General features: G+C 37.1%; 1 protein-coding gene across 1 annotated transcript in view; it reads right to left on the bottom strand.

Moving 5' to 3' along the window:
- Positions 1-13,777, bottom strand: part of BIRC6 (baculoviral IAP repeat containing 6) — a gene marked incomplete at its 5' end in the record, with an annotated part of 179,163 nt that overhangs the window by 53,377 nt on the left and 112,009 nt on the right. Inside the window, 6 exons of the mRNA XM_084262246.1 lie at positions 1,426-1,643; positions 4,304-4,604; positions 5,381-5,577; positions 8,575-8,748; positions 10,435-10,602; positions 12,746-12,877. Coding sequence (XP_084118372.1) covers positions 1,426-1,643; positions 4,304-4,604; positions 5,381-5,577; positions 8,575-8,748; positions 10,435-10,602; positions 12,746-12,877 — 1,190 coding nt within the window. The remainder of the gene's footprint in view (positions 1-1,425; positions 1,644-4,303; positions 4,605-5,380; positions 5,578-8,574; positions 8,749-10,434; positions 10,603-12,745; positions 12,878-13,777) is intronic.

Raw genomic sequence — 13,777 nt, 5'->3', positions numbered from 1 at the left:
TATGTAATATTTGATTTACAGCTCTGAAAAGTTTAATTTTCTCTTCAGATTGTCTTCAGTGACTTTGTTCACGATTATACCTGAAGCAAAAGAAACTCCGTGTGAACAGACTGCAAGGCTAGAAAAAGTTATCGCCTCTGAAGTACCCTACTGACAGCAGTCTGGAGTCACCATTTAACTTTTACACTGGGACTGCAATGCAACTCAGTGATGAAACAGCCGCGTGGTTATCCTCACGCAGACGTTACTCATTACATCACTCATGAGCATGCTGTGCCTTTACCACTCAAGAGGACTGTCACGAACACTGACTTAAAGCACCTAAGGGAAAGCCTGGCTCCAAAAATATGAGACTCAGTGTAGGCCTGATGAAGCTCTAGTTTCAAGTTACCATCTATCACCTGATAGATATGAATTATGAGAAAGCAAGGTGTTTAAGGGGTCATGGGAGAACTGAAGCAGAGATAAGAATTAATGGTTGCCCTTTCCCTCCAAAAGCGCAGTAATGCGAAGGCGTTAATGTTTCAGCAGCTTGATAACCCCATTAGGAGCAGAATATCTCAGCTTCCCCTTAAATTTGACTAGCCATTAAAGTGAATTATTCTCATGCACAGCTTCATCTCTTCCTTGCTCAAATCCTCACCAGTATCAGAGCTGCTACAATACAGACAGCCCTATATTTTGCATCTAACTTAGCCAAACATTTAGTCACAAGGTACTTTTTCAGGCAATCCTCTGCCACAAAGATGCTAAGGAGGGCAAGCCAGGAAATTTTTTTGTAAACACTTATAAACAATCAGTATGTTATACAGCAATGACAACTCATAATCCTAAAAAAATAAGGGAAGACATGTTCTGAATAGAATAGCACAGTAAGTACTCTGAAAAAACTTTCATTTTGGAGATTCACTCGAGATCTTGAATTCAATGGAAAATTTTTGTCTTTGGCTCTCACTTCCCCATCAGTAAAAAGGGGATATAAAAATCACTGCATTAATTCATTAATTATCAGAACTCATTTGCGTTTGTGAAGCATTTAAAGGGAAATAATTTGCAGCCTGTAGAGTTTAGATGATGAATGCTAAATAAGGTAGTGAGGTCATGCTATCTAATGAGGATTAAAGAACCATCATCTATTGAGCATTATGCCTCCCATGCACTAAAAAAAGGTGCTGTAAAAGAAACTGATTACACCTTAATGCCTCCTGACAAGCCTTCTTCGTTGGTTAGACTTCATGATTACTATGTTTATTTGCAACATGAAAGGACAATTACTTAATCAAGTACTTTCTAATTATTTTAGTTCTTCATTTAAATAGCAGCTCTGCAGAAATTAAGGCTAATGAAAGCATGGAGATTATTTTCTTTTTTATAGTTAAAACTCTTACTGCTTCTCAGTGGCAATTACTCTGCTGCTAAACTTACCTCTGCCTGGTTAGGACTAGAGTTGGGCACTCTGGGTGCATGGTGGCTTAGAGCAGATAGACAAGCAAGGATTAGATGTATAGCCCCGATCTCCAGCGCCATCCGCCTAAGCAGCACTCCATCATCAGTTGTCAGTGGTGTAGTGCTGAACAAACTACGCAACACATGGAAGGGCAGAGTTGGAAGCACATTTGCTGAAGGAGACTGCAAGATATGACCTAGATGAAAGAAGAAAGAAATTACTAAAACAACAGCCTGTTCAATACAGCCTGTTCATTTCTGTAGTGGTTTATAAACAGCACTAAGGACAGCAGCATCTGCATATAGTAAGCTAAGATGAGGGTTATCTTCACAAAAAAAATTTCAGCAGAAGAGTGTAGCAGAAATAATGTTTCTTTCTTTCCTTTATGGATTTGGTTAAGAACTAAGGCTATACAATCTGATTCGTTAATTCCAGGGAAAAAACCCTTAGTTTGTGAATAACAGTGAGTATACCTTCTGTACTTGACTACACTTTGGGCTGTATTTCTGAATGAAGAAAAGAAAGGCCATTCAAACTAATTTTTTGGGGTTTTTTTTTTAAACATTCTACCTACAGCAAGATAAACAGTGCACATGGTCAGCTAACACCAGCTCAGCTGACAAAGACCTTATCATGGACAATTTTTGTTTCCATATTCATGCGCCTGAAGTGGGAATTAAGACACTGACATAACGCAAGCTGTGATGCTATTCATGCTGAATACACGGTGAAATACAAACATAATTTTAATTAGATGAGCTGCATGTTTGAATTTTATAGTAGTTATTTCAATTTTTAACCCTTTTGCCTTAGGAACAAAAATGACTTCTTTTAAAAGCTACATTTCAAACAGAGTGACCTATTAATGTAACACACTCAGATTTGGGAGAGTGTCTCAATTTTTTCTGTATTTAACAATGCATTTCACATTCCTTCCCCAGTGCATAAGTAAAGAGAGATATTTGACAACTGAAAATGCTCCAAAATAGCCAAGTCTGTCCAGAAGTTTGCTTCTTACTTTAAATATATTATTTTCTCCCTATGTAGTTTATCAGCTACATCATTATCCAGAGGTCTAAACTGAAATGCTTTACAAGTACGTATGGCCATATTTGTATGTATATGTATCTACAACACACACATGCATACGCACAAGTTAATTCATATCTATCTGATACTCTTTGTCAAGACAATAAGGAAAAATGGAATCTTCATAAATAAACCTGAACACCTCTGGAAATAAGCCCATCTGATAGCCTTCCAGAACAGCAGGTGTAGCCAAATGATGATGAGACAAAAAAAAAGAAATTAAATCTAAACATGTGCCCATGATTTATTTTTTACAGACAACTGAATCCATGTTTAATCTATGAGCCATGGATTTGTAAGTGCAGCTCTTTATGCAAGAATGTAGAAGAGATTATAGGTGTATGAAAAGATGTATTTCCAACAGAAAATTAATACTTCATACTGAGAGTTAATGTGGAATACAGTGTACAATTGTTGCCGTGTTTTGTAAAGAGCTGGATTCAGACATTTGGCTTAGGGACTGCAGAAACTGACTGTTCAGACTAGCTAAAACAAAGGCTAAGAGGGAATAAAATTCAACAAATGCATTGGGGAAAGACAGGCTATTTATGCTGAAGAACAATGCTGGCACAATGATAAATGGGCACAAACTGGATATGAATAAATTTAGGCTAAAAATTAAAGCAGCTCCTACTTGTCAGGAAAATTATATTCTGGAACTGTGTTCCAATAGCAATAGTGGATGCATGCACACCCCTCTCCCCCGATCCCATCCCACCCCCAGAAAAGCAACCCGAATTTTAAGGGTTTGAGTTGGTCTCTATTAAAAAAGGGGGAAAAAAAAAAAGCACTCAAGGACATAAAAATCTGAGGGAGTGAACATAGTTCTTCTGTTAATTACTACTCAAATTAGAAGGGAGTAAACAGCCAGACTGGGGTTTTTTTGTTTGGGGTTTTTTTTTTAGCCAGTTTTTTCTTGTCTACTTTCCTATACCTAAAGAAATACAAGAGAAATAAAAATATAAACAGAAGGGAGAACAGACAAGCTGGTCTTCTGAGCTGCATGTTGTTCACCACACTATAAGATACTGAATAGAGATTAACTTCTGTTGATTGTTCTATAGAAAACAGCGTTTTTTTCCAAGTCATAAGGAGAAGAAATGTCTTAAAAGTACCGAAGCACCTTTCACACACACTCTTCCAGTTTTTCGAAACATTAAAAAATACAAATATTAGAACTATATGCAGAATTCTAGGTCTGGTTGCAAAGACTGACTACAAATTGTCTCTCAGCTCATCTGTTTGTTCATCGAAGAACAACCCAATTCTCCCTCTGAACTCACACTATGAAGGCAGAGCTCCTGCTCACCTAATCTGATCACTGTGACCTTTAGGCTCTTTCTCTCCTTTTGTAGAACAGTACTGTTCCACATTTTATTCTACACCTGCTGTAGCTATGCTCCTATCCCTATTATTTTGCATTTGGTTGCAGAATTATGAAAGTTTGCTCCATTACTTGAGCATGCCTAGCTACTCAGATTGTTCTGTTCGAGCACAGTGTCATCTTGACAGTGGGATTGTTTTACCAGCAGTTAATTTTACAGTTATTGACATCTAAATGAAAACATTTAATACTGGTGATTGTGATGAAACTTTGCCAGACAGAATGTAATATTTAGAGACAACAGGTAATCCACTATCTGCTAGCAATACAGTTCTGCACAAATTAATTCCAACTTCCTGGTAAAAGCATTAGAGTGCAAATCAACTTAAAGTAAAATGATCTAGCCGTGGTCTACAAAGAAACATAGTAATTGCAGCACATACTTCCTTCACCATCATCTGTAACTCCCAACACCAATCTCAACAGACACTGAGCATGTTTCCGTTCTTTTAGCAGCACCTCAGCATAGCCCGGGAGACGAAGAAATAAACCAAAGGCAGCCAAAGAATGGGCGGGTATGGGAGACATAGTCTGAACAGTAGACTTGATCGGCGGCGGTTCCGCAGCAATTGTCTCTGGTGCTTCATACACCAGCTCCCCTGACTGCTCAATGGTAACCCATTCAAACTGATCGCTGTCCTTCTGCTTTTCCTGCGTGGTTGATGTCACCACCGGAGTGCTCACCTTGAACAACAAAAACAAAAGAAGAAGTGGTAGTCATTCAGTTAATCACCCAGGCAAAACCTGAATAAAAGTTGGGATCTAAAAGACATACATTCTTAATATAGGACACCATTAAAAAAAAAAAATCACAGGAAATACAGAACCATTTACAGATATGGAGACCAGATAAATGGCTACACCAAGGGCATATTTCTTGGATTTTCAGAACAGTTTAAGGAAGTCCTGCCTGCACAAGCAAGGAACTGTATTTTGCCAGACTAAAATCCTGTTAAAAATGTATTACTTAAAACCCTGAGACATAGGAGATGTAAGCTACACATAAATGAACACAAATATTAGTTTATATATCAGACTGTTAAGTAAGAAATTATTTAACTACACATTGCAAAAAGAACAACCAATACCTTTAAAAGGTAAACCCTACCTATACAAAATCCTCTGAGGGTACACGAGCGATTAAATGGCAAGCAGCTGTGGCTTTACAGTTCATCAACAACTTCACGTTACTTCTCCCTCCAAGATATTTTATGAATGAACAGAAGTGAGGCAAGCAGCAACACCGAATTCATACATTTGTGCCACAAGGACATGGCTACTCAACTAGCCTATAGCATGCATAAGGAAGCAGCACATATAGCTGGACTGGGCTCTGGAGTCATGCACTTGCCTATTTTAAAGCAGCTTCCACACCTAACTGAAATGTCAAAATGAACCATGGTATGAGAAAAACACACAACATCCTTAGCATGTTTTTCTATGCTGATTTTTTCACTCACTTGCTGAATTACGTCAGGATAAAGCATAGGCAGTCTCTCTGCAATAAGGGCTAATCCACCCATTCCTGCAAAAACTTGCAGTGGAGACTGAATGGGACAGGTTTCAAGAAGCGATTCATCTAGAACTGTATCCATACACTCATCCCCAGGACTGATTGCTTCATCTTCAGGGCATGGTCCCAGCAAATCTGTATGTTCTACAAAAACACAGAGGGAAAACGAATTAATACATCATCATTGATACTGTGCTTATTTCTTCATCCTCGCTTGAAAGTGTACTTCCAAAGTAGCAATTTCTTCTTACGAAAAAACGTAGACAAGAACCTGAAATGAATGAGTACAAGAGTACCAAAACAAAATAAAAAGTATCTGTGGTACCTTCTTCCAGTAATGGCAGATCCACGCTGTAACTTGGGATATGTATACAGGGTTAAATGTTAATTCTTTTATGTGTTATTAGAATTTGATCTCTCTCTTCAAAATTTTGTTAACTTTGGAAGCACGACATTTTTAATGCTGCTGCATTAGGAGGTAAGAGTAGGTTTGTTACTCTCCAATAAAAGAGTTTATAGCTGAAGAAAAGAAAGGTAACCTTACTTAAATTAGCTTTGCTTTGTTCTCAAACATGTTGAACAGGATTTTTATTTTCAGTTTCCCCTTTCCCATCATTTAATTCACCATCCATAAAGTCCTGTCACCTATCGCTCACTCCACTTATGGTTCTCACATCTCCTCTCTGGGAAGTATCAAGATGAACCTCTGCCAAAGCTATGAAATTTAATTCTATTCTTTCCCATAAAAAAGATCAAGATCTCTTAACTTTCCTCTAGCCTCCATCATCCCAGTTTATGACTAAGCACCATAATATCTTGTACAACATGTTATACAATGATGCATACAGATTGTATATACAAAACCTTGCCACAATTCAATCTGCCAAGAATTAAGGTTCTGCTCAAGCGAACTTCACAGTGAATATTCAGTTTACTTCATCTAAAGAATCTGTATTGCAGATTATGTTGTTAAATACTATAATGCAATGGCCCTCAGAGAATTCACTGTATACCCACATCAAAAGGCAGCATTGATCAAGAGGTCTCAGTTTCTCTTCGCTATGAGCTGATCAACACCTGGCTGAAAATCCATGACCATACTTGGATGCACACATGCTACCATTCGTTATAAAACACAGAAGCACATTAAAGCACTAATGCAGCTACCAAAACCAATTTTTTTTTTTTTCAATTTTTACCCACTGGTACTTTATTTTTCAAAACCTATTTTTCGCAGTTTGAAAGGGAATAGGAAACAGCAGGCCTTTCCCCATCCTAATTCTCAACTTTTCAATGTGCAAGAAGCACCAGGCTGTAAGGACATTATGGATATGTCGTGGGAGGAGCGCATTGCTGTGAAGCAATGTGATCAAAGTATCATATTTAATAAGGTCAAATCAGGGATGCATAGGGGTATGTACATCAATTCTTCTTAATCAACTGGATGGACTGTGAGAAATATAAAAGGCCACATAGAGCCCATGCACAACACTAAGTACATCCAGCTTGGATGTCTACTCTTCGTACAGATACAGACAGAAACCACCTCAGTGCAAGGCTAATTTCTTTGATAAGGCAAATTTTAAAATAAACATCTTTTATGATGAGTGCAAATATAATGCTACTCCTTTCACATCTTAAATATTGTTGTAAGGAGTTACGGTTAAGCACGCTTCTCCAGCACTTGATTTAGTTAATCTTCTTATAACCCAGTTGAAACCATTTCACCCCCATGAAAGCTCTGTGAGTTTTCAGTGTAGTCATGCACTTCAGCTATGAAAACTGCTCTTCTCAAAGGCATTGAAGCACACAGAAAAAAAAAAACAAATCCAAAAAGACACTTTTCCTCTAGTAACTATAAATGCAGCTCTGGAGACACTACATGAAGCTATCAAATCTATCCACCACATATAAAAAAGGCTACTTTAAGTAGTAAATATGGAAATTACGGAGATGCAAGAATGATTTCTAGAGATATCAAAAGCTAGCAATAGAAATGCAGTAGCACAAACCTTTGTACCTGGTGAGTGATGATTGAGACATCTGAACGTAACTGATATTTTGCTGCATAGCACCACAGATCAATAGATTTGTAATGACAAAGTCAAAATTTCAAAAGTATTAATCTCAAGTTTAGAAAACCCCAACTGTCTAGTAACTTAAAGTTAAAAGAGGACCTTCATGTTTTCACATGCAACTCTACTACTAAACTAGACCTCTGTTCAAACAGGAAAATATTACAGGTTTAGAATTTAAATAAACAGCAAATAAGCAAAAAAAAAAATATTTGAAAGAGAGATCTCTCTATATCCAGCCATCACCTGGAGTCACAAAACATTGGCTTAGACCAGATAACAAGACTTTTTTTCCCCAACTTCTCTTTCTGTTTCTTATCTCTTCTAGACTGATCTATCAAGCAAATGGATTTTCTAAGAAGCCCTTATCTTAAAATAGCTGAATTCACAATTCTATGCTGTGTTAGCAGTTCACCATAGTTTAATTCCAAGGTCCCATTCCTCTAAGGAATGATATCAAAATATTTCAAAACAGATTCCTGGGATACATCTCCTCCCTCCCCTTTCACCAGCACTATGAGTAATTAGAAAAAAAACCTTAGCAAGAAAGGGACTGTATTGAAAAATGTTAAAAATAGAGTTTTTAAAAACCAGAGTTACAAGACCTACTCAGATGGGCTTGAGAATAAATCACATTTTCAGTGAAGTATTTAAGTAAGCAAGTTACCTCAACAAAAAAAATTCGCAGGCTTCCCAAATTCATGTGGTTTTAAAAAGCTCTCGCATTACCTAATCCACCCTGGTTATCAATGCTAACACTTATTACAGAGCACTGTCATACATGCCAAGAAATAAAATACACATTACATCTACAATCACACAAACATATCATACACAACACTACTATGAAGAAAGAAATGAAGCCAGAACAATCACAGTGGTGCATCTTATAAAGACAGGCAAAGAATTTTCTTTATCACAACCACTGGTCTTGTAGAGAATAGCTCAGAAACATCATCCAAGAAAATACAGAAAACTGCTGTTACTTACCAAGAAAATAAAAGCATTTTTATCTAAAATAAAAGCATTTTAAAAGGGAAAATACCAAAAAAGTACAAACACTCACCTTTTTCAGTGTGAAGACGTTTAAATGAGTCTGTTTTCGACAAGCTTGGATCTGAGATGACTTTGGAACCAAGCTTAACTGTCAAGTCTATTGATCGGTATCCTTGAGGGAGCTTACGGTCATATAGCAGGGTCAGAAGCTGAGCAAGTGTCATTTCAGCTGGTAATGGTTGGCCTAAGCAACAATGGCATCAAGTCAGAAAGCAAAATTATGATTGGGTTATTTTAACATACATGTCCAGGTGCTGTTCATTACTTGTACCACAGATGCCAAGTAGACTAAATATTATCTGGCTCCAAACCAAGAGCTTAAATTGACCATTTGTTCTCTTGGGAAAAGGGGCCCCATCAGTTTAGAACCAACTATCAAAGAACTAAGCCAACATTCCCTAAGGCAGCTCTGTGCTGAGAGCCCAAGCACTTGGCATACTGAACAAATGGCTACAGCTGTAATTTGACGTGCATTTTAAGCAGGTACTGCCTGTCCCCTACTATTAAACCCTAATCCTGCATTACCAATGAATTGTGGAGGCATAAGAGTGTGAGACAATTAATGTAAAAGAGCTGAAGTGGAAAAAAGTGGAAACCAGAGAAACTAAGAGCACTGAAAAACAATTTCTGATCCCAAGCATAGCTCACTACGTGTTGGGACACAACTCAGCAAGAAAATCAATGGCACTGCCAGGAATACTTTTCTCAGCAGCAGCTCAGAGTTGAAATGCACGTGCAATACAGCCCAAACTGATTTCTCAAATCAAGACAAGATTTTGGCCACTCTTGCTTATGAAGAGCATGTTCTTCCCTGAAATTACAAGTTACTTTCAAGGCAGAACAATTTTTCCCTGATAACAAGCAGACTTGCATCTAAAGTGAAATATTTTAGAGTTGGATCATATAATACACTTAACATGCCCATTTCATCTTGACTGTACTTCATTAAGTAGCACAAGTTCCAGGAAGGTCATTAGTAGCAACTTGTTTCTTCATCAGAAAATGGTGCCTTAAATTAAAATTAAAAAGGTCTTGCCATTGTGCAAGTTATGATGTTTTCTGCCTTTTTCTTCATTACTTAATCTGCTTTCCATGGCTTCTTTTTTCGTAACAACTGGCTGTTACACAAGACGTGATTGACCAGATCACAAATACAGAATGGTCTATACTGCCATTAATAGACAGTCAACTTTTACCAGCTAGATAATGAAACCGGCACTGAGTTTTGATCCCCTTTCTAAAACTGTAGCAATAACTGTATCAATTTTATGTGTTTTAATCCAGCTATATGATCCCTCTAATAATAGCCAGAGGGTAGCTTCAAAGCCCGTAATTCTGTAGTAAGTTACAAATCTATTTTGTTATTTGGTGAAAATGGTTTTCATCAGAAATTTTTACACAATTCCATTTGCTGGTTCATACTATAAGACAGATAAGAACCTCTTCTGAATAACATTGAAGTGTTCCACCCATGTTCCTGTCCTTTATCCTTGATGAAAGATTAAGAAATCCAGTCACATCCGTTTCTCTCTACAGGACAGAGATCATTCTCTATGCCTTAACTACAACATTGCTACCAGCTCTGTCCAGCTCTGCTCATAAAATGTATCTGCGATATGTAAAACATGACTTAAGACATACTGGTTTTGAAATCAGAAGTCTTATGGAATTCAAGAACATTCCTGAACTAACAAATCAACCTTCCAGGCAGCTAAGCAAGTCAGCTGTCTACTCAGAACATGAAATATCAGGGCACAAATACCAGTGTAGTTCTGCCTTGCAGGTCAAAAAAACCTGAGTCTGCCTACAATCACTATTCAGCCACAGAAAAAACGTAATTGTCAAGTTTTAAAACAGTTATTAAAAATACCTGGCAGAAGTTTATGGTATAGATGAAAGACTGGAACACTAATGGTCTTGCTGGAAGATTCTCCTCCTGAAGAAGAGGTACCTACTTTATCTGCCATCACTCTTCCTCGCCTTGATGGTGGACGTGGAGGGGTGGATGAAACAGCTCTTTTTGACTGAGATTTCAAACCTAGCACAGAAGTAAAAAATTCAAAATCAATCTGGTCTTCAGTAACTTCAGCCAGCCAAGATACAATGTACTCAATACCTTCAATAATAGCAATAAAAAATCCAAACTTTGAGCACCAGCAAATTAAGTATCAGAACAGTATTCATGTATAAAATGTACCTGGAAGTAATCCTGGTATTTTTACATTTGTAAGGCTGCTTATCCTCCTGAGCCCAACACCAAACCAAGCCATAACTATATTACATTGTATGATCAATAAAAATAATAACAATAAAGTTCAAAATCTATTCTGAGTCTGCTTTTAAACTTGGCAAGAAAGCTTGTCTACCTAAAGGCCCCATGGTAAAAGTATTTAGTTGGTTTTTTTTTTTTTTCAATTGAAAGCAAGAAAGGTAAGAATTTCTAAGCCAACAGACATTTCAGCAGGCAAACAATAGATAACAACCACTTGTCTGGCCTACAAAGCTATAGCATTGACAATAGCACATGTGATTAAAGGTGCCTTCAAACATGCTTCTAAAGTTGCCTAGGACAAATCTTTTGAAGCAAACACTACATGAAAACTAAAAGGCAGAATAGGTACATAAAAGTTTACTGAGCTTATATAGCAAGACTGCCATATTTTGGGACAGCTTAAGTTGACTCAAGGTATGGTGAAATAATACGACCCTCTATGCAGGTGACAGACCAAGTAAAAAAGTCAGCAGGCACAGAACCTCATACAATTACTGCCTTAAAATCGGCCAAGAGCAGTGGAAAAAATAACAACATCCACACCTGAAATGCTGTAATACACTCTGGTTTCAGCTGATCAGGAGGAGCAGCTATAATACATAAGACATTCTCCAAGAATCTCGGTATAGTAAACCAGCTTGTCTCAGGAAATCAGGCTCCAAATAGCATCTCCCCTTTCTATTTATTTCAGCAATAGGGAACAATTGAAACACTGACTACATGAGGCTCTGAGGACACCCTCTCCCACCCCCAATATATAAAAAGACAGAAGAAGAAAGGATTTTACAGATAGCAAAACTAAACGCAAATGAATTAACATTTTAACTGGTTTACTTAACTGGAAAAAATACAAAGAAAAGGAAGGAAAAAATTAAGTCTGCTTCTTTCTTAAAAGGGAATGGATTACATTAGGCAGTATGTTCAGAGATGCAATTTGGATTAGATATGGATGACTATACTATGCTGTATCTTCATGCTCGGTATCTAATTTTTTCTTCCTAGATTCTTCATTCATGCTTTAACCCTTCACTTAGACCTATTAATATTTTAGATTTTATCAAAATAGGCTTACCCTGTTTAAGTGGCACCTACTGCAATTATCTTTCCAGATAAGGATGCTGAATTGTTTTAACTATATCTGTGAAACTGCTGCCCTTTTCAACACTTGAGTTTGAAGTTACATCTAATTCTAAAAACCTGAAATAAAAAGCTTAAGAAATATTGGTGCCAGGAGTCAAAGGAAATCAGCATCTCTTCTTCATGCTTCATGAAGTGTAAATGAAATTGAGGTAGCTCAATGAAGGCAGAAAGCCACATAGGAAAAGGGCAGTTTGAAGTTCATTAGTCTCTCTCACACACCCCAGAACTTAAACCTGAAAGACTAATGATCTCTACAGCTGAACTGGAAGATCACCATCTGAACTGTAATCTTCACTGCAAAATTACTACGCTTATACTATATTTTTACTATGTTTTGTATGGTGTTGTTAGGCAAAGTATATGGGTTCTTTGATTTCTAAAGCTCGTTATGGGAGTAGGTGATCAAAAGCTAGAGGTAGGAATATCCATACCAGTAATAATACACAAATACTAATATATTGTTATATAATCCAAGCTCCAGTATATCTCTACAAAATCCCGTAAAATGCAACAGCATCCACAAGATATCACTGACACACACACATTCCAGCACAAATTTGTCAAAGTATATAATCTGCTGGAGGCAGCAGTTCGACCAGGAACCAATCTGTGCTACATTAAAAGCCAGTTAGATTAACTGGGTACTATAATTTTTTAACCATCACTAGAAATAAAAAGAATTATTGGTAGATATGATTCTGTCCCCAATGCCACTAATGTCAGGAAGATTCATTTTTTCAAAAGTTGGAAGAAAAAACCCCAAACATACCAGAAGCAACAACAACGCTGTAATTGTCCTGAAATCCATTTTCTGCTTTAACTTTTTCTTTTTCTTCATAGTTCTTTTTTTCTTTATCTTCCTTCTGTTCATTAATCAGTTTAGCTGTGATACTGGGTGTATCTATACAAGGAGAAAAAAAAAGAAAAGAGGAGAGAAAGGGGTTTTTAAGATACCAAGTTTATTTTGTAACTGTTTCTAAGCTGTTAACGACTAATGTCAACTTGTTTAGTGGCACAGAATTTATTCCATCCCAGGCGGTAATGGTCTCATAAATATCAATGAATTATTATCATAATTCTGTTCCCCTTGCCCCCCCAAAACCTGTCCTCTGAGTAAAACTAACACTTTAAACCACTACCTGATAACTCAAGTGTATGTTAAAAATGAGAATAAGAACAAAAAACCTATAACCCTAAAACCCCACCGAAACAAGCAAACAAAAAGCCCCACTAAAAAATACTAATAAAAAAAACCCCATGCCCAAAACCAACATAAAAATCCCAAACTTTAAGGACACCTACAGACTTACTTAAATGAACTGTTGCATCTAGGTCTGAGTATCTAGTACTATATAATAACTCAATTTCAGAACTGGCAAGTATGATTGTTCCTTTGGAACTGGAAAATGCCTGAAGTACATTACACATCCACAACTTGTGCTTAAGTGAATATTAGATCACTGCAGTTTAACTGTTTTGCTTCAATCATTAGTGTAGATCAAAACTATCAGGAATCAACTACTCAATTATTGATTACTAGTGATAATGGATAATTTGAACCTTTTAACATACAACACCGGCACCAAACTGGTCAAACAGTTCTCTAATGGTTTCCACACAGGCACAGCAGCCTTAAGCTATAACCACAGACTGAAGATTGAAAGTACTATCCAGATACCGTTAGTTGTGTATCATCAGGGGGTGAGATGCTGAAAGAGATATGGTTTGACCTGCTTGGTACGACTTGTGCCTGAAAACACTGGTTAGTAGAGCAGACCAAAAGCAGATAGTGTGTGAAACT

The sequence above is a fragment of the Gallinula chloropus genome, assembly GCF_964237585.1.
Source record: "Gallinula chloropus genome assembly, chromosome: 3".
Lineage (NCBI taxonomy): Eukaryota > Metazoa > Chordata > Aves > Gruiformes > Rallidae > Gallinula > Gallinula chloropus.
The sequence above is the reverse complement of the archived record's forward strand: the minus strand, read 5'-3'. Positions and strand labels throughout refer to the sequence as shown.